This window comes from Lepidochelys kempii, chromosome 5 (assembly GCF_965140285.1).
Source record: "Lepidochelys kempii isolate rLepKem1 chromosome 5, rLepKem1.hap1, whole genome shotgun sequence".
Lineage (NCBI taxonomy): Eukaryota > Metazoa > Chordata > Testudines > Cheloniidae > Lepidochelys > Lepidochelys kempii.
In genome coordinates this window covers 105,600,970-105,622,716 of record NC_136384.1, presented here as the reverse complement: position 1 = coordinate 105,622,716, position 21,747 = coordinate 105,600,970, and the positions used below count along the sequence as shown (strand labels likewise).

The window sequence follows — 21,747 nt, the reverse complement described above, 5'->3', positions numbered from 1 at the left end:
GAGAGCTAGTCCCCTCTAGGTTGATCTTGAGGTCAAAAAAGCCTCCACTGGACGGAGTGCATCTACAGTATCTCAAGGCAAAGACATAGAGAGGTCTTAAGCTTCAAGACAAGCAGCAAAGCAGTGAGCCTAGTAAACAACCCACACTATTTTCCATACCATCAAGTTACAGCTCCAACAAGCAGTCTGAAAGCTCCTAAAACAGACCTTTCTTCTTCTCATGGACCATAGCATGTAGGTCACTAAACGTTTTTGCCCTTTCCATTCAATAGTCAGAAAACTATAGATGTTTCCCTTTATGATCATGGCTGGGGAATATATTTGAAGGGCCCAGTTTATTTGTTTGGTTTGTAATTCACTGGCTATCTTGCCAACATGGTTGATGGAATGAAGAGGGTCCCCTGTTTGTTGGAATATTTCATACCACTGATGGGTGGACTACCTTCTTTTTACTGCCAGTAGCTGCCCTTTTAAGGTTATTCCCTGTGGGGAATGGAGTTAGTTCACGAATCATTCAGGGGAGAGTTGCCCCCAGAACGTAAGAGCATAGTAGTGCCGAGATACCGCTATAATTATTAACCATATCAGTTGCTCTATACTATATAACAACTGCACTGGGTACTGTCACAGAGGGAACACAGAATGCTTTTCATAGCATCCGTTTCATTGCCTCCAGAAAGAGAAGTGGGTGTTGATAGTTGAGAGGGCTGAATTTCCCTTGAAAAATTGGAACTCCAGTGAACAAGGGATTCCTTTATACCAGTTGTTTTTTCTGTGCCAAGTCCATTCAGGTAAGCAGTAATAAGTAATCTATTATTTGCTAGTCAATGACACTGGGATTTCCTGACCTTTTATTTATCCAGATTGGAGATGTAATAAATTATACAGGTTTGGATTAACACTGACATTTTTTAAATTATATTGTTGTTGTTTCATTTTATTTTACTCTCCCCAGTCACATTTATTTCCTAAAATTTCTGTTTTCACTCTGACAAACTCGTTTATGCTAGATACACTTCTTAGAGCCAAGAATTTAATCTAACTGAATTATAGATACTGATGGGAAAGTACAAAGTCAAAGGCAATTCAGATAGGACAAAGCACTGCTTCTCTTTAATTGACACTTGATCTATAAGAAACTGGTATAAGTTTGGGATATATCAAGCATGGAGTCAGCCTCATCTTTTAACCTCAGTTTCCCTTATGTTGCGTTGTAACCCAACGTGACAGGATGCAGCAGGCTACAGTTTGTGAAGAGGAATCAAGAGAATTCTCCCCCCCCCCATGACACTGTAGATGGCGTGTCATGTTATAAATGAAGTCGCCAGATGAAAAAAAACATTAGATGAGAAAGGATTAACAGTATCCTTGAACTGGTAGATTCAGTCTAATTACTCTAATTTAGTTTGGGCAGTTTGACACATCTCTAGTTGAACCATCGCCTAAGGGAAACAATTAAATAAGGGTTAAAGAGGAATAATAATTTCTGAAGAAGGTGCTGAATATCTGCCAGATCAGTAGCTCCTTAGAATATCTTACACCATGAACTGTTAAACTTGTGTAACTAGAAATCTTCATGCATTTGGCTCCTTCTCAATGACGTCTGTAATGATTACTTAGCTCAGAGTTAATTGGTTTTAAGTCTTAAATCCTAATGCAGTGTTAAGTCTTCACATGCAGCAATTGTAATTTAACCCCTAAATTTCTTTGACATACTGCAGTATTTCTTGGCTCTTTCGTTGTAACTAGATCAAATTTTCTTTCTACGTATCATCCAGGAAAATAAATGATAATGGCCTTAATTGTTTCATTGATCTCTTGATTCTTATTCAACCCTAATTCCAGCATTATTCATCTTGGAACTGTAGAAGGGCCAGATTTTTTAAAGATATTTAGGCACCTAAAGATGCAGATAGTTCCTAGCGGGATTTTCAGAAGCACTGAGGCACCTAACTCCCAATTCCCAGTAGTTATCTATCTTATATACCTTTAAAATCCTTGATCTTAATTACTGGTGTAGAAGTTAGTGTCAGTAAACAGGCTGGGTTTTACAACAAAGTGAATTCAAGGATCTGTCCTAGACTGGTGACAATTGTAACTTGTTCAGTACCTCTTCAGGGCAGCTAAGAAGCTTTTACAACAGTTTCCATGCAGCTTTGTATTTTACAGTCTTGCTGAACTTCACCTTTTTGACAATAGAATATACAGAGGGGAACAGTATTTATCTTATTAACTACAGTGAGAGATGCCAAATATCTAGAATGTAGATATATGAATGATACCTATATAAGAAAGGGAGATTTATCGACTTACTCCAGTGTTCCCAATTTATCTTTCCACAATTGTTCTAGTTAAAATAGTCTGACAATGAGAATCAGTTCGACATTTTTCTTATCTTCAGGCAGGTTGTATAACCAGGGCTGTCCCTACCCATATGCAAAGTACGCAGCTGTGTAGGGCACCAGGAAATTTGGGGCACCAAATCTCCTGGTGCCCTAAGCAGCTGCATGCTGCTCCAGCCCCTGCCCCACAGCCCTGCCCCTGCTTCAACCCTGTCCCACCCCCACTCCACCCCTTCCCCAAAGCCCCCGCCCCTGCTCCACCCCAGCCCCACCCACCACTCCCCATAGGACTGCAGCAGAGCTGGGCCTGCACTCAATGGCGGCGGGAAGTGCAGCGACCCAGCCTCAGCCACGCACTGGTGAGTTCTGGGGGGTGGTTCCCCCTTGCCCCCCCAAGCTAGTCCCGACCCCGCCGTGCAGAGGCCTGGGGTCCCACACACACCCCCGCATGGCCTCAGAATAGCTAGGGATGGCCCTGTGTATAACTATCTATAAGCTTATAAGATATTTTGAGAATAAGAATCTGGTTTACTACCATATTCCCCTACGGCCCCCAATATGTGTATTATACAGGACCTAACACAAAGGGGTCCCCAGTCTCAGCTGGTGCCTCGGGTGCTACCATGATACAAGTAATAATTTTTAAATCCATTTCTTTCTATAGCATAATCTAGTATATGTGCAAAAATGTTTGCAAAACACAGGTGGATCTGAAACCTATCAGAATCTTTTTTTAATCTGTATGTGACTTGAAAACTAATGAATAAAAGGTATTTCTATAGTTTACAATTCAAAACATGGCTAAAATCTCAGAAAGCATGATTAGCTATCCCTAGATGAGTACTAGATTTCCATTTTTGTGTGTCCATATTATTTCATACTCTCTGTCCCTCCTTCCATGTAGAAAGAGAGTTTCTCCTGTTTTTCTCTTTCGTATAAGAACAAATGAGAGGCTATATAAGGAAGATGCCTAAATGTAACTGTCAATAGGTGTCAGTATGATCGAGTGCAGTACTTTTTAGGCTGTGGCTAAATGCTTTGTGTCATGCAGTGCTATATGAATAATCTCTGGTTGTGTGGACTTTTTATAAAGCAAAAGTAAAACTGGGAGCGTACTGTTTGCAGTCTTTACTATTCATGTTATCTTGTGCTTTTAAGCTAATATTTTTTCATTTTTTTTAAAGTCAATTGACCCTGGCCAGCAGTTTACATGGGAGCATTCTAATCTGGAAGTAAACAAACCAAAGAATAGATATGCAAATGTAATTGCATATGACCATTCTCGTGTTCTACTTTCAGCAATAGAAGGTAAGGAGCTCTTTAACAAATTAAACTAATTAAATATTAAATGCTAATGTAACAGTTTTACCACTTCTTGTCAATTAAATTAATAGCTTTAAATTCATGTAATAATCATCCTTTTTCAGTGTTCATTTGCAGTAATTCAATAACATGAAGCGTTAAAAGCTAGACAAGGTCATATATAGCAAGAGGGAGACTTCTTACTCAACACATCTGCTCCTTGTGTGTATGCCAAGTCTTATCTACTTACTTTTTTGACAAAAATTGTTGCTACTTTTTTACTCCTAACAGCACAACTATTAGGGAGTGTGAGATGGTTTCTTGTCTGGCTCTCACATTATCAGCATAATGGATAACTCGTTTTCATTTGCCAAATCTTTACTGATGCTGATAACACATGAGCCAGAAAGAACAGAGCTTGGCTTTCTCGTCCCAGAGTGAGTATGCAGAACTGTCAGTTAGAAAATCCAACTTTTTACTTGTAAACTAAACAATTTTTTCTTGGAAGTCATTGACAGACAATAACTGAATTTCTGTTACTGGAAACTCAAAATGAGTTGAGTTACTGGAAACTCAAAATGTCATTGCTTGTAGATGGGCATGGTAGTATAAATGACAAGGTTTTAGTTGTAGCTGTTTTTGACCAACTGTTTTGCAAAGATCTGATCATGTAGTGTGCTTCCCTGTTGTGAGTGAATTAGGCTATCCACGATGAGTGGCTCTATAGGGTTTGTCTAGTTTCCCAAGTGCTAAAACAACAGGAGTCACTGATTATCCATCAGAGGATTTTTTTCACTGGCTACTTCTCACTACCTATCCAAGCTGTTTCTTGGAATTAAGGCAGATTTTCAGTTTATTCTACACAGCTGGCCACCATGTATTAGTGATGTCAGTAATATAATTGATTACATATTTAAGTGGGACAATTTAAATGAAAATAAAAATTGCCTTTAGTAAGCTTTGATAGATCTTGTATATTGAATTGGCTTTAAAATTAAAGAGGACTTTCAGTCCTTGTATCCTGTATGCAAAGACATAGTTACTTCATTTTTAACGTTCTATATGTTAAATTGTGCAGTGTTTTAATCTGCATTGTGAACACCTTATCTTTGGCTACTCCCAACCTGCAGACATGAAATATAGCAGTGATGGTATTTATAGGTGTAATCAATTCTCTAGTATGCTATGCACAGCCAAGTAAATGCTCAGCGAAGGAAAACACAATTCCACTGGTTGAGCTTTACCTCTTTGCCTAATTTATTGCAGCTGCATATTGTACGCTTTGATAACACAGAGACAGTTTCTCAAGTATATTAGAAAATTTAAATGATTGCCTTGAAAAATTTGCATATAATAATCATCTTACATTTGTTCCACCTATGGAGCTCATTTAACTGGTATTGACTAAATTTTTTGGTGGTGTCAGTTAAATTTCCTCACATTACTTTATAGAAATATCTAGCTGAACACCAAAGAGTTTACTAAAAATTAGAGTTGTCTCTGCTGTTGGTTAGATTCTCATGTTGTTGCTTTGTTGTAGTTCAGCACACAAAACAACCACAACTCCACAAATGAGGATAGGTAAATAGTAAAAAAAAACAAAAAAAACAAACCAAACCACTGTGCAGTGATGCTCTTCTGAATTGTTTAAATGTACTTTGGAGAAAATGGTAAAGTCACAAGTAACTAGTTCTAAAGCAAGGAAGATGATTTTTCACTGGGTGCAGGCTGGGAAGAGAGTTGAGTAACTGACAAAAGAGAAGAACATTTAATTTCAAATAAATCCATTTGTTGACTCGTGAGTGAATTAAGAGATGGCTGGGTTTGAAAAGGCCTGCCAGATTCCCCTTAACAAGTGACCCTGGAAATGAACATGTTTCGGAGATGTGATCAGAATGGGAAAAAGGAAAAAAAAAAACCCAGAAATAATACTCAAACAAGGTTAATCGAATTACCCAGTAGACTAACTTTTTAAAATAAAAATTACGAGAATCAAAGAAAAGTTCTAAATAATTCTTTTTCAAGCGTAGTATTTGCAGAAAAGGAGTCTACCTGGTAAAGAAATACTTAACGAGTTTGAGAAAAACATAAACACTAACTGTAATGTTTGATTTCCCTTTTTAATGGCATAAATAACCTGAGGAAGTTAAAGTGACTAACTCTTTAAAAATGCTGTTGATCCTAAGTCCATAAAACATAATTATAGCCATATGAAATATCAGTGATAGACTTACACACACACACAAATAGTTTTTTGACTCCACCGGGTGATTTACCTACCTTTATAAACTTTTCAGGCCTCAATATATGACAACCAAAGCAACATAAATCAAGTGTGAAATGTTTGCTTGTGTTAAAATGATGTGACTTAAAATAAGCAATAAGTTTACTATTTAACTCCTCGTTTCTGAAGAGATTTTCTATGGATATATGTCTGAGTTATTTTATGTATCTAACGTGCTAAATTTAATATACTGGCTTAACGTTGTGTAATAAGTGTTTCTTTTTCAAGCGTCAATACTTCATTACACTGTTTTGTCAGTCTATAAATAAAAATAAACATTCCCTGTAGGAAAATACATAAGCTACCCAGTATTTCATTTGACAGCTGCGTTTGTTTTCAAGCTGCCATGGAAATGAATGCTTTTAATATTGTTACAGGAATATGTTTCAGAGTGACACTATCCACATAGGTCAGGCCTAGCAGCTGGACTATGTTGCATTTGTTTTAACCTCATGAGAATCATTGTTCATTATTTTAGATACCTATGAGCCTCATCCAAAGCTCACTGAGGTCAATTGAAAGACTCCCATTAATGTCAATGGGTTTTGGATCCAACCCTGTGTTATTTCTAAAATTCTCTATTGAGAAATCTATCCAGCTACAAAAAAAGCACCACATCCCCAATAATAACATCAGGTGCATAGAATGTCTCAGTCAGACATGTGTTTTGTTTTTTGCAACTGTAGTACTTAACAATCTATCTAGGTATGGTGACCCCCATCACTTAAATGTTTGGGGACCTCAAAGTTCATCGTTCCGGTGAAGAAATGAAGTATAGAGAGACTGAGTTATGTGCCCAAGATCACAAAGGGAGAGCCAGGGATCAAACTCAGATCTCCCGAGTCCTAGTCCAGTGCCTTAACAAACACTATTCGCACAACTGTGATACCTTTGTTATTGATGCTGTTGTACAAACAAGGAACACAGAAATTGCCAGACTGAGGTGGATCCAAGATCCATCTAGTTCAGTATCCTGTCTCTGACAGTGGCCAGTAGTAGATGCTTCAGCAGAAGATTTAAGAACCCAGTTGTAGACAGATGTGGGATCATCTGCTTTCATCATCTCTAAAAGTTAAAAATTGACTTAAGCCCTGAATCATGGGGTTAAAGTTCTCTTCCAGAAGTTGTATTAGCATTAGCTGTTGTATTCTTGTTATACGTTTAAACATCCAGTCCCTTTTTTTAATCTTTCTAAGTTCTTGGACTCAACAACTTTCTGTGGCAATGAGTTCCACGGTCAACACTGTATATTGTATAAACAGATAATGGTTTTGAATTTGTGACATTTTAATTTCTTTTCATTAAATGCCACGTTAGGAGGTAAACCCAAGTTGGTTATGTTCATTTCAATTTCTGTCTGAAGAAAAATATCATTTGACAGAATTCTTCTCCAGTGTGCAAGTTGAATCTCATCTATGATATTGTGCTGTTTTTGGATGTGTCCAGAAGGAACACATGAAAGGAGAGAAGAAGGTGAAGCTCTGTAGTACTAGAAGAGAGCAGAATATCAGAGTTGAGATCTGACATATGGATTGGTATAGATCTGAGAGCAGAAATTTTCCCCATATTTGTTAACATAAACAGATAAAATTAGCACAAATAGAAAATTCATTTTAAATGTCAAAAGAGGGTTTAAAAATAGTGGGAAATAAAATATTTTTTAAAATGCATGTACGAAAAGGGCTTTCAGTTCTTGTTTGGAGGCATCTAAGACTAAAAATCTGCAATCTCTGTTTGGATTTGCATAATATTAGCAATTGAAAAAATTCAGGTGTAAATAATATCTGTCATATCACAACTGCTTGATTATTTGTCTTTTGGGCAGGTTAGCACCTTTAAAATGAGATTATGCATTGGAGTAAATCTGTGCATATAAAGAAAAAGGCAAGAAACTGCTAATACGCTTATTTTATATTGGGTCACCAGTTACCACTAAATTGGCATTCACTGTTTAGCTCATGATCTTTAGCTGTAGAAGGTATTCTGACAAATGTATATTGTTAAATACTTACTGAATAGTTAAGGGCAACAGCAGTGTACTGCAGTCTGGTTACTCATGCTCTCTGTCACACTGCAGTTGTATTATGTTCTGTTCATAAAACAAAACCAAATGTTCAGGGTGATTTCCTGTCCCTTCCCATCCGCAGGCAATGTGCCTGAGACACAGAAGAACCACTGCATAATAGGGTGTAGAGGGCAGGCTGAATGGCTGTCTCTAGATATGAGTGGCTGTCTCAACAGCAAAGCTGAGGGGAATTTTGAGGGTGTAAACAGCCTGGACTGTGGATCTGCTTACCACCCAAAACCGCTCAGTGAAGAAATATGTTGGAGTTGCAGATGCTACCGGAGCTGGGAGGCCGTGCTAGGACACAGTTGCTTTACTAAAAAGAAAAGGAGTACTTGTGGCACCTTAGAGACTAACACATTTATTTGAGCATAAGCTTTCGTGAGCTACAGCTCACTTCATCGGATGTATTCAGTGGAAAATACAGTGGGGAGATTTATATACACAGAGAACTCTATACTCTGTTATCATACACACTGTAAGGAGACTGATCACTTAAGATGAGCATCATCAAGGATCTACAACCAATCCTGAAGGACGACCCATCACTCTCACAGACCTTGGGAGACAGGCCAGTCCTTGCTTACAGACATCCCTCCAACCTGAAGCAAATACTCACCAGCAGCCACACACCACACAACAGAACCACTAACCGATGAACCTATCCTTGCAACAAAGCCCGTTGCCAACTGTGCCCACATATCTATTCAGGGGACACCATCACAGAGCCTAATAACATCAGCCATACTATCAGAGGCTCGTTCACCTGCACATCTGCCATATATGTGATATATGCCATCATGTGCCAGCAATGCCCCTCTGCCATGGACATTGGTCAAACTGGACAGTCTCTACGTAAAAGAATAAATGGACACAAATCAGATGTCAAGAATTATAACATTCATAAACCAGGTGGAGAACACTTCAATCTCTCTGGTCACTCGATTACAGACCTAAATATTATATTCCAACAAAAAGACTTCAAAAACAGACTCCAACGAGAGACTGCTGAATTGGAATTAATTTGCAAACTGGATACAATTAACTTAGGCTTGAATAGAGACTGGGAGTGGATCAGTCATTATACAAAGGAAAACTATTTCCCCATGTTTATTCCCCCCCACACACTGTTCCTCAGACGTTCTTGTCAACGGCTGGAAATGGCCCACCTTGATTATCACTACAAAAGGTTTTTTCCCCCTGCTCTCCTGCTGGTAATAGCTCACCTTACCTGATCACTCTCGTTACCGTGTGTATAGTAACACCCATTGTTTCATGTTCTCTGTGTATATAAATCTCCCCATTGTATTTTCCACTTTATGCATCCGATGAAGTGAGCTGTAGCTCACGAAAGCTTATGCTCAAATAAATTGGTTAGTCTATAAGGTGCCACAAGTACTCCTTTTCTTTTTGCGAATACAGTCTAACACGGCTGCTACTCTGAAATCAGTTGCTTTACTGATACTCCAAGACCAAGAGGAGACAATTCCATTCATTTCCCCAACACGTGTATCCCTGCATGTCCCTCTGGAGAGCCTGTCATAAATATAAAGGGAAGGGTAAACACCTTTGAAATCCCTCCTGGCCAGAGGAAAAATCCTTTAACCTGTAAAGGGTTAAGAAGCTAGGATTACCTCGCTGGCACCTGACCAAAATGACCCATGAGGAGACAAGATACTTTCAAAAGCTGGGAGGAGGGAGAAAAACAAAGAGTCTGTGTCTGTCTGTGTGATGCTTTTGCCGGGGACAGAACAGGAATGGAGTCTTAGAACTTAGTAAGTAATCTAGCTAGATATGCGTTAGATTATGATTTCTTTAAATGGGTGAGAAATTAAGCAGTGCTGAATAGAATGGATATTCCTGTCTCTGTGTCTTTTTGTAACTTAAGGTTTTGCCTAGAGGGATTCTCTATGTTTTGAATCTAATTACCCTGTAAGGTATTTACCATCCTGATTTTACAGAGGTGATGCTTTTTTACTTTTTTCTTCAATTAAAATCCTTCTTTTCAGACACTGAATGCTTTTTCATTGTCCTTGAGATCCAAGGGTTTGGGTCTGTGGTCACCTATGCAAATTGGTGAGGATTTTTACCAAACCTTCCCCAGGAAGTGGGGTGCAAGTGTTGGAAGGATTTTGGGGGGAAAGACATTTCCAAACAACGCTTTCCTAATAAATAAACCCAGATAAATGTTTGGTGGTGGCAGTGGAAGTCCAAGGACAAAGGGTAAAATAGTTTGTACCTTGGAGAAGTTTTAACCTAAGCTGGTAAAAGTAAGCTTAGGAGGTTTTCATGCAGGTCCCTACCAGTTCAGAGTGGGGAAGGAACCTTGACAGAGCCCTTGCAAAATGTCCATGGGCTTGGTTTTTGCACAGAGGTGAAGGATGTGGTCCTTAGTTGTTTAATGTAAATTCTGGTAGTAAAATTGTTTTCCTACCAAATTATTTTGCTTTAAAAAAATTGAACTGAATTTTTTTTGTCTGAAGCAGTATTTTAGTTCATAGGTAAAAGGAACACTATGACTTTACAGTATGTCATCCAGGTATTAATATTAATATTTACTTCCATTCAGGAATTCCTTTGATAGACATCATAGTGTTGTACTGTATATCTTTACTCACCCTGGAAGAACTGAAGAGCTACTTTATGAATAAAATGAGTTTCAGAGAGCCACACAATTATCAGTGTGTTGTCCTCACATTGCACTTCAATACTTGTTGTGCAATATTGTGTCAATATGACACTGTCATCAGAAAGCACTGTTGTGGCATTGTGCTGTTATTATCTGTGCCTCTCTGTGAGACTTTGTTTAATGTTTTATCTCCACTTTTTTCTCTTTCTACCCTTCCAACCCCTTCCTTGCCTAGAGTCTTTCTGTTGATCAATTTAGAAAATTTGAAAGTGACTGTAACTTTTTTTGTTTTTCCTTGGCCCCCTCCCTCCACTTTTCTCAGCCTTCTTTCCTTGCTTGTCTGCCCTGGCTTTTCTTTCCTGGAGATAATTTTCTGTCTCTCCCTTCCTTGTTGTTTATTCCTGTCTTCACCTTCCCCTCACCACTGTCTCCTAGATACCAATTCTAGTTTTAAATCTTTCCATCTTTTTCTGCTCTTTGTTCCCTTTTCACTGTCTCCTCTTCTCTCTGTTCCATGGTCCTTTTCCTCATTCTGTCTGTTCAGTCATCCTGCTCCTTTTCACTTATCATATTCTGTTCTCCTCTCCAAAGTTTTCTCTCTCTCTATTGCCTTCTGCCCTGGAAACTCCTATATCTCTTGTCCTTTCCATTCATTTCTTTCCTGTACTCTTCTAGTCCCATCAGCCCGTCCCACCGCCAACCCATATACCATCCCATGCCAACAATCCATCTTCTCCTCCACCTAAGTTTCTCCTCTTTCCTTTGTTCCTTAAACTACTTTGCAATATATTATATTTCCCTGCGCCCTAGTGAAATGTCTTCATTTTATCAATATTTATTATTAGAAGTGTCTGCTGAATACTTCTCTTTTTTCAATGAGCTCTAAATACTACATGGTATTTATATCATGGCGCCGTTTGAGTTTGGTAGTTTCCTTACCAATATCTATCGTGTTACAAGAAAACTTTCTCAGAAACAACATTTTTTATTTGCATCCAATAGCTGTTTTCGTTCATTTCATCCTGACATAGTTCAAAACATTAGTCATTGATTTAAACCGATATTATAGCTTCATCAGCATTTTCTATTCATCATTACATTATCTCAAGTTAATTGTTTACAAGCATGACAGAGTTTAATCCTATTACTTCAGACTCTTTTTTTAAATACTTAACAGCACATCTTTTAGAGAAGCCTCACAGAAACAAAGGTTTATGGTTTAATTTGTCTTAAATAGAAAGACTGTGCAGTACTTAGCCTTTGTAAAGAGTTGAAACAATTTCATGATATGATTTCAGTCTGTGAATAAAAAGTAAAGTCTAATTAAAGCTATTTCAGATGACAACTTTCTTCAGGGAATCAAAGAAATAATGTTAAGGTCTGCATTACCAGCCCCATTGTGTGGGACTTGTATCTCTTAACCTGTGTACACAGAGAATATTGCTGCTTGTTCAACTCTCGTTTTATTTCATAAAAACAATCCAATAGTAAGTCAGTAACCACAGAGAGACAGTTTGTTTTTATACCTGTTATCTGCTGTGTTTCTCAATTGTGTTATTGGGTATTTTTGTTTCACTGGTTTTTATGCTCTCTGTGTGTAAAATCTGGCTCCTTTATTCTCCGGAGAAGCCAAGGTCTTTTGTGCTCAGCCATTCATCTAATGTTGCCACCACAATGCTAGATCCCCATGCTAAGGAGGGAATTTCCAGACTTTGGTCACTCCTTCCCACAGAGAGAAGGGCTATTAGAAAAGAGGTGTGAGAGAATTGTTCTGCACCACCTGGAAACTCATCCGTCAACTGAACTCTCAGGCATGAACTGGGACACCATCACTAGTACAACTTCTACAATGGGGATGATGCTGCAGAGATCAGGCCCGATTCTGTGCCCAGTTACACTGGCATAAATCAGTAATAACACTAATGCATTCCTCCAGTTTCAGAGCAGCGTAACTAAATACAGAATTTAGCCCATTGTCTCTTTCCTGACTCATGCGTTTACAGAAAGCAGGCATACAAAAACCACTGATCTCAGACTGTTACACCCAAATCTAAGTAATGATGGCAGTTGCCTCTGTGCTTGTGGGTAAGATGCCTTTAAGCTATGGTAACTAACAAAGATTTGCAGGATTTCTTCGTAGTACAATCAAACTGGCTGGCTTTTGATTGTTTTTATGCTATTAGATATGACACAGTGTTGTCCAGTTTTCTCAGCTCGGAGTGTGGTTATGGTCAGAGAAGTGACTATAAAATGACATGTTGTTACAGTACATGTATCTCCCTCTGCAATGGGCATTTAACTTTTGCTCAGTTTACAAGTTATTGCACTAGACACTTGCCAGAGAATAATATGAGAAGGCCCATGCCCTGAAGGATTGGTGTGTGTGTTGTGGGAGGTGGTTGAGCAAAGGAGTAGTGTTATGCAGGGATGGGGGTTGACTGGGAGACCAAGTGAAATGAGTTTTTTGGGGCTCATTTTGAATGTAATTGGCGTGTGTCTGAAAAAAGATGACTGGGAGACTAAGGCCACGTCTACACTCCCCGCCGGATTGGCGGGTAGTGATCAATCTATCTAGTGTAGACGCGATAAATCGATCCCCGATCACTCTGCCGTTGACTCCAGAACTCCACCAGGGCGAGAGGTGGAAGCGGAGTTGACGGGGGAGTGGCTGCCGTCGATCCCGTGCCGCAAGGACGCGAAGTAAGTGATTCTAAGTCAATCTAAGATACATCAACTTCAGCTATGCTATTCTCATAGCTGAAGTTGTGTACCTTAGATCGATTCCTCCCCCCATCCCCCAGTGTAGACCAAACCTAAGTCAGAGTGGTTGTAGGGGTGTCTAGGAGAGAGTGAGAGTCATGGAGGTGGTGGTAGCATGTGTGGAGGTAACAAGGGAGAGTGGGAGAGGTGAGCATTGGGGTTGGCGGAGGAATAAGTGGGTTGAATAGCGTGAACCCTATGAATCCTCACAGTCTGAGCAGGGAAAACCAATCCTGCTTAGTGTTGGCCTCTCTGCACTCCCCTCCCTTGAAACACATCACTGCACACAGCCTTCTTCACAGACAGGAGTGCAGATACATTAATTTAGTACTACTTGAAGCAGAATTCACTTCAAGAATTCTAGTGAAGATAACTTGCTCATATCATCTGCTTTGGGACAAGGAAATGCTGCAGAGAAACGGTTTGCCGATTCATGTCCAAGGGAGCCCCCCTTACAAATTCCATGCAGTCTAATCTCCATGAGGAAGTGTAGCACAGATTCCTTTCCACCAGTAAAAGGGGATGCAGGTGAGAGTGCCGGCTCTGTGGTATGTTCCACTTTCTCTTGGCCCTGCAAAAGCCCCTCTGCAAATACTCATAAGGTTAACTCGTCTTCTCTCTTGATTTCTTTCCAGGGTTGAGTGGAGATCTAGTCTGGGAACATCCCTTGTTCAGACAATTTTAAATATTAAAATTTCAGCCATTCTGGAACATTTTTTTTATTATTTTTTTTGTTTTGATTCTTTAGCAGTACAGTTAGCATTGGATTCAAGGAGTATTAGTGCAGTGTTTGATGTAGAGTTTTCAGTATTTCCTCTTGCTGATAATCTTCAGGGTGAGTTGTGTACCGTTGGCTCCAGAGGCCAACCATCCCAGAAGATCACTTTACAAAAAAAAGTGTTGTTGTTTTTTTTAATTTTCATGCTTTTATTTATAACAACATATGCTTCAAAGTGTGATACCAGACATCATAATATAATTCTAATTTATTCAGAAAATGTTTCTTACCAGCCTGATGTAGTTTCTTCATTATTAATACCCAGTAGCTATATATTTCTCATGCTGGCCTCATGCATCTTCTCATCTGCCTTGTGAAGATGTTTTTTTTATTATCTTGATAAAGGAAGAAAATGTGACATTATGCCCAGCAGATGTATTTTCTAAATCATCAACTCAGATTTCCACATTTAAGGAAACATGAAAACGTGTCTAATTAAGTCAGAGAGAGCCTTTTGAACCCCAATTCCCATCCTTTGTAAATGGAATTGATGCTTTTCAGGCATGCACACAGCATAGACTTACTAGGGAAAAATAACCAGGAGTCACATGATGTGGTCTTCAAGGAGTCACTTTTTGAAATGTCTGTAATGAAGTAAGTGTCAATAAAATGACCCATTATCCTGAAAACAACCAAGAGCAGTCCACAAACAAAATTACTGAAAACAAAGGAAAGAGAAGAGAATCATCACTGTGAAAGAAAAGCTTCTAGCCAAGAGGTGCAAGAAATTGGTGGGGACAGGGAAATAGACCACAAGTGAATCTTGCATCTATATTTAGGGAGGACACCATCAGGACAGTCAGAAGTTAGGGGAGAAATCTTGTCATCTCTCTTTCCTCCCTACATCTCCACCCATTTTATTGTGCCTTTTAATGTTATGGGTGAGCACTGTAAAATAAATAGCTGAGGGATCTTTCTATGCCAGTTCTGACCCATCTGAGGCATTTTGATGCATGGTAAAGCTGGTCAGGAAAACTGTCTTATTTCTTGTAGAAAATTTCAAAGAAAATGAGTGTTTTCCCCATTTTTATCAATTTTTTTAGAATGTTTATTCAGGTTGTCATGGAAAAATTAAATACCAAACAGCTTTTAACACTAAAAAATGTTCATTTTTATAAAAAACCTGAAAAAATTTGATGAAAGCAGAAACTTTCTCAGGAAATTTTTTGTTTTGGTAGTGGGAAAATAAGTGTGGCAATTTTTTTTCAACCAACTCTAAGGCATAGAGTCAGTAGGCCTTCCTGTGACTCTGGGTGTTTCTAGATCTGGGAATGCTGCTTGTTCCCTCTTCAACTCTGAAGTTAGAGGTCTTTTCCTGTCCTGAGCTATTTAGTCAGCACTTTCCTCCTACATGTGTGCATGCATGTATATACACATACAGACACACATATTAAAAGCCAAATTGAAAACACAGTTAAACCAAATGCTATTTAGACAGGTAAAAAATAAATCTATATCGCTTCCTTGAGCCTCCAAGGCTTGTTTTACTGACCAAACTAAGGCTATCCTAACGTATAATCCATAGTTTTATAATCTTTTCCAGATTATATTGGATCTTAATTAGTCTCATTGTAAGAGGTCAGTAACCTTATTCAGTGCTCATTGGGCACTGGATTGAAAAAATAGGTATATTTAAAAAATCTCAATAAGTAGCAAAAGAAAAGATTTGATAATGGGATTACTCCACTGTATAGTCAGATTTCGTCTTTATTTCAGAATAGTCTGTCTAATTTACCTAACTGCTTCTTAGGATAGCTGTGGGGAGGACAGAGGCACACATGTCATCCGATGAAGTGAGCTGTAGCTCACGAAAGCTTATGCTCAAATAAATTGGTCAGTGTCTAAGGTGCCACAAGTACTACTTTTCTTTTTGCGAATACAGACTAACACGGCTGTTACTCTGAAACATGTGCCTGTTGGTGAGTGTGACATGAGTTTTCGAAAGAGAGAGGCTCAGTTATAAATTAAGTCATAAATAAGAAGATATAGTTTTTATGACTCTGATCCTGAAGTACCGATTGGAAGATTATTCATAAATAGATACTTTGTAAAGTGCTTTGAGATCTAGTGATGGCTAAGCTCTACATAAGAGCTAGTTGTTGGAAGAGGTGGGCAGAGGTAGAGCGGGGGCAGGAAGGGGAGGGCAGGGGCAGGGGCCTTGGGGGAAGGGGTGGAGTGGGGGGGTGGGGAAGGAGTCGAGCAGGGCAGACCCTGAGGCAGAACCGGAAGGTTAAGCACCCCCCCCCCCGGCAGATTAAAAAGTCAGTGCCGCTGATAGCTGTGTATCTAGTAGTTTGACATAGAATCATAGGACTGGAAGGGACCTTGAGGGGTCTTCTAATCTAGTCCTCTGCACTCAAGGCAGGATTAAGTATTATCTAGCATAATTATAAAAGCATAAAACAGTAATTCCTGCCAAAAGAAAAATGACTCAGAAGACTCTTAGCTCTACTTTCGTACTGCTCTATTCTGATGCACAATTTGATATGTTCCAGCCAACATTTCTGAAAATACAATAGTTTTCCACACAAAAATGAAAAAAATAGAGAAAAAACAGCTGCTCCAAATCCTAGTCTCTGGAGGATCTCAAAGTCATCAATTAGAAAACAGTAATGATACAAGCTCTCTCTCACCAATAGAAATTGGTCCAATAAAAGATATTTCCTCACGCATCTTGTCTCTCTGGTAATGACACTGTAAGTATGGTATGAATACGCTGAATCCCTAACCAATCTTCAGAAGAGCACATAGTCCCAGAGTTAAATCCTGCTATGACATCTTTGGAGTCAATAGGAGCCTTTGTCTTCAGTAGGTGCAGAATCGAGCCCTTAGAGTTTGGCTTCACTGGCAACTCAAAACAGTAACAAAACACACCTTAGAAACTACATTTCCTCCCAGAGCACTAGGGTGTTTGTCTACCTGTGTTTTAAACCACACCCATTACCTCTGTATCTGGTTTCCCTCTGTTATATCAATTTTGATGGAATAAATGGGCCCAAAGAGGCAAATTGTTAACATGACCCTGTCATTGTACAACATTAAACAGTTGTAAACAAGGTTCAGGGTTTGGTACACAGACACCTCATTTTAGTTCTATAGTAAACACACATTAAAAATTCTTCAATCTTTTCTTAAAAATACAAAAAAGAAGGAAAAAGAGCTAGTGTTTGAAAAGTGAAGTACTGAGTAAGTCTTTTAGTTTAACAACACTCCTTGTCCTCTTTCCCTTTAGATGGGGGGAGAATTTTTCTTTCCCCTAACAGTTTTTTAGCTGGTGTTAAAGATAGTAATAACTTTTGAGGAAAAGAGTTAGTTGAGATGTGCTGGAGCTGCTGTTGTTAAAGTCTGATCCCATTTTGTAGAAGACAAATACACACACAAGAGAAGGGAGAGAAGAACAGCAAAGGTAGAAAATGCAGCTTCTGCCTCTGGTGTTGATTCTCACTTGCCACCTTACTGCAGAACTGTACTGGCATAGCATGCAAATGGTCTTATCAACCACTGCGAGACGTGGCAAACTGACACCAACGTTGGGCTATGTAAGACATTGCTTTTAGCTGCCTCGTTGGTCACAGTCTTACAGCACTGTTGCAAAGTATACAGCCTTGGCCAGCTAAGCCAGTCTCTTAATAAACAGAAAGGCAAAAAAGAGAGAAAGGAAAGAGAAGAAATAAGGTGGGGAATGAAAAGGACACACAAATGGTGGGTGACAGCAGGAATCAAAGTCTCATGTTCCCAAGTGGGGTTCAGGATTTAATCAGAGCAGGTAGTAGTGGCAGATGTCATCTGGGTCCCTTTCTCTGTCTCCTGTCTGGTCAGAACTTCTTTCAGGACCAGGATGACAAAGGGCCAGCAGTGTCACAGTGGATCTGAGGAGACAGAGGTCAGCCACAGTGGTGAAGCTCACTCCTTCCGGTCTACCTGTCTCCGCATCCGAAGTAGTTGATAGCGTATTTTTCTCCCCCAAAGTATTTTCTTATAAGAACCCCCGTAAGAGAGCAATGGGAGAAATCCTTTCATTATTTTGTCCAACAATTCTGGGTCATTGATTTCCAGTCCCACACTTCTCTTGTTTATTGGGCATGGTCTTTATGCTCCCCTTGAATTAGATCAGGTAGACCTTTTTGTTTGGACTAATTCAGTCTTTCTGACTCCATTTTGCACCTTTTTTCCATCAACATTTTTCTAGGTTATTGTGGTAATTTGTGACCTTTCACTCACTTCTTACAGTTGAGCTCACAATTAAGGTAAAATGGAGCCTCAATTGTTACAATATCTCTGGGACTTCCTCTGTTCTATCTCAGTTTTTTGCCCTGCTCAAAGAGATCTGCTAACCCCTTTATATCCAGTTGGAGCCCATTGGATCCTCTTGCCTGCATGACATGACAGTAATACCTCTGAATTTCAACAAAGAGTTTTAGTACCTAGGTTTCAGAGTAGCGGCCGTGTTAGTCTGTATCCGCAAAAAGAACAGGAGTACTTGTGGCACCTTAGAGACTAACCAATTTATTTGAGCATAAGCTTTCATGAGCTACAGCTCACTTCACCAAGGGTGACTCAACAGGACAGAACCATGTTTCCATGCAGGGTCTTAGACCTTCCACCTTGTTACATATGTATTTACTTGTCAAGGTGCTTACTTCATACACATATGTTATAGTAGGTTCCATGATTTTTTTGCACTTGGTTTCCATATTCTTTTTCCAAAAAGAAGGCCAATACTTATCTACTGCAATCCAATTATGGGGAGAAGTACAAACAGCAATCATAGTTGTCTGAAACTATCAGCACCTTTCATATATTAAAAAAAGTAAAGAATGAAACCATGGGAGCCTATAATTTTCCTTTGGGTGAAGAAATCTTGTCCTCCCCACCAGGAAGGATACACAAGATCTGAAATGCAACAGAACCACCTCCGTACCCTTTGCAAAAAATGGAGCCGCGCTCCACAGTTGGTCTTTTCCTGACAATGTGCAGGGGAGTTTCTGGGCAGTCCAGCATGGCCACTAAATCAACAAACTGCATGTGGTCCCTGGCCAAAATGCCTATATAGGTCATGAAGCATAGCAGGCCACATTAGTGTGGTTATTGTAGAGCATTCTGCCCATACAAGCCCTAAAAGTCATGCACAGGCAATCTGTCCATTTGAGCTTTGTGCAGCTGATGATGATTTCCTCTTAAATTTAGAGACTTTATTTTGTACAGTAGTTTTGCTTGCTTTTTCTCTCTCTTGAAAATTACATTTTGTATGAAAACAATATCAAGTGATAGGGTGCATTGGAGAGAGGAGAGGAAATGTGGGGACAAGAGACAGCTGGAGTCTGAGAGCCCATTTGTCTCTTTTGACACATTTTATTGATTGATTGATCACCACTTTAGCAGAAAGATACCAAAACTGACTGGAATAAACACAAGCATATATTCTAATTGGCTTCTGCAATCTAAGCAAAAAAGAGGTTCTCTAACTTAAGTTTGATGCCAAGGCAAGAATTTGCCCCTATCTAAACACTTCTTCCATGCCAATTAATATCACAATGTTGTAATATTGTTTGTTTATCAAATATTGAATGTACTCATTAAAACATATGGAGAGACCCGTACTCACCTTTATACCAGAATGTCTCAGGAATAGTGTCTGACGTGGTCTGACTTCTCAAATGTATTCATTCTTCTTGCTTTGCAGGCATACCTGGAAGTGACTATGTCAATGCCAACTACATAGATGGTTACAGAAAGCAGAATGCTTACATAGCAACACAAGGGGCTCTCCCAGAAACCTTTGGAGATTTCTGGAGAATGATGTGGGAGCAACGGGGTGCAACTGTGGTCATGATGACAAAACTGGAGGAAAGGTCCAGGGTAAGAATTGCTTTTTGCTTTTGTAGACTGATTAAAAAATAATTAAAACTTGTATCTGCTTTATCATTTACATATGTTTTTCATTCAAATCTGCCTCTGAGTTTTTGCCCAATCCTCTCTGTATCTGAAGAATTTGAGAGTGATAGCTAATAATAGCGTCTTTATTATTATATGCGGAGCTACACAGCCATGCCACTTTTTTCTTAGTCTGTTTTCTAGTGACTAGGAAACTTGACATCCCATCATCTTTAATAGTTTCTCCAGACACTTCAACTAAGTCCAAACTAAACTGCAATGATGTTTTGATGCAACTTACTATTTTCTAATACAGGGGTGGGCAAACTTTTTGGCCCAAGGGCCACATTGGGGTTGCAAAACTGTATGGAGGGCCAGGTAGGGAAGGCTGTGCCTCCCCAAACAGACTGGCCCCCACCCACTATCCACCCCCTCCCACTTCCCAACTGCCCCAACCCTCCCTGCTCCTTGTCCCCTAACTGCCCCCTCCTGGGACCCCTCACCGCTAACTGCCCCTGGGGACCCCACCCCCTATCCAACCCCCCTGCTCCCAGTCCCCCGACTCCTATCCACATCCCTGCCCCCTGATAGGCCCCCCGGGACCCCACGCCTATACAACCCCCGCTGTTCCCAGTCCCCTGACTGCCCCCCCACAGAACCTCTGCCCCATCCAAACGTCCCCTGCTCCCTGTTACCTGACTGCCCCCCGGGACCCACCGCCCTTTATCCAACCCCGGTGCCAGTCCCCTTACCATGGTGCTCAGAGCAGCATGTCTGGAAGCCATGCTGCCTGGCCAGAGCCAGACACGCTGCCTCTCTGCTTGGCAGGAGCACGCAGCCCCGCCGCCAAGAGCGCTGCCCACACGGCAGCATGGCTGCGGGGGAGGGGGAGGCAGTAAGGGAGGAGTCGGGAGCTCAAGGGTCGGGCAGGATTGTCCTGCAGGCAGGATGTGGCCTGCGGGCCGTAGTTTGCCCACCTTTGTTCTAATAGAACTATTTTCACTTAAAATTATAATTGAATTTTTTTATTGCTGTTATAAATGTGGCCAAAATATGATAGGCATTGTTCAAACACATAGGAAGACATCATGTTTTTGTAATATTGAGCTGCTGAATATTTTGTGTTCCCACACAAAATAAGCAAATATCAGCTAACATGTTGTTTGACAAATTTTTATTCTGATTAAAAAAATCTGCAAGCTGTATTAATGATTCCCAGCAAGAACAATGTCTATTTGGCATGTGATAACTAGAAGTCTACTTTTCTAACAAGAACCAAATAGGGATCAATGCCTGAATTGATAAAAATAAAACTGAATTCAAACTTTTGCCCAGTCAGAAAGTTGGCCCTAACTTAATGAGATAAGATTCAGATAAGAATCCAAAGTTTGGCTGCTTATCTGAACAAAACATCTCAACTTCATGAGACTTATCCATCATTAGAAACAAGAGTAGGGGATTGGAAGTGTCACTTCCTGCACGAGAACAAAAATATGGCTGAGTCATCTTTTCATAACAAAGTTAAGATATGTCACTATCACTCAACTTTTGGACTTATATTCCGTGGACTAAGTTTTAGTTAAGATCAGTGAGTACTCAGCTGTGGATAAAAGTATAAGAAGGGTGTTATGTTTGCACATGGGACTGCTAAAAGCAAAAACGTTTCTTACTAATACATGCCAAAAATAGAAGACAAAATTAGCTATGGTGTTT

The 21,747-nt window shown here is 39.7% G+C and overlaps 1 protein-coding gene across 43 annotated transcripts in view; it reads left to right on the top strand.

Annotated features, from left to right (window-relative positions):
* Window positions 1–21,747, top strand: part of PTPRD (protein tyrosine phosphatase receptor type D) — a 624,822-nt gene that overhangs the window by 542,466 nt on the left and 60,609 nt on the right. For all 43 annotated transcript variants that reach the window (XR_013635846.1, XM_073345345.2, XM_078852933.1 and 40 more), the window contains 2 exons: window positions 3,527–3,650; window positions 19,844–20,019. Coding sequence is in view for 42 of the 43 variants with exons in the window: in XM_073345345.2 (XP_073201446.1) it covers window positions 3,527–3,650; window positions 19,844–20,019 (300 nt within the window). In the remaining variant the exon portion in view is untranslated. The remainder of the gene's footprint in view (window positions 1–3,526; window positions 3,651–19,843; window positions 20,020–21,747) is intronic.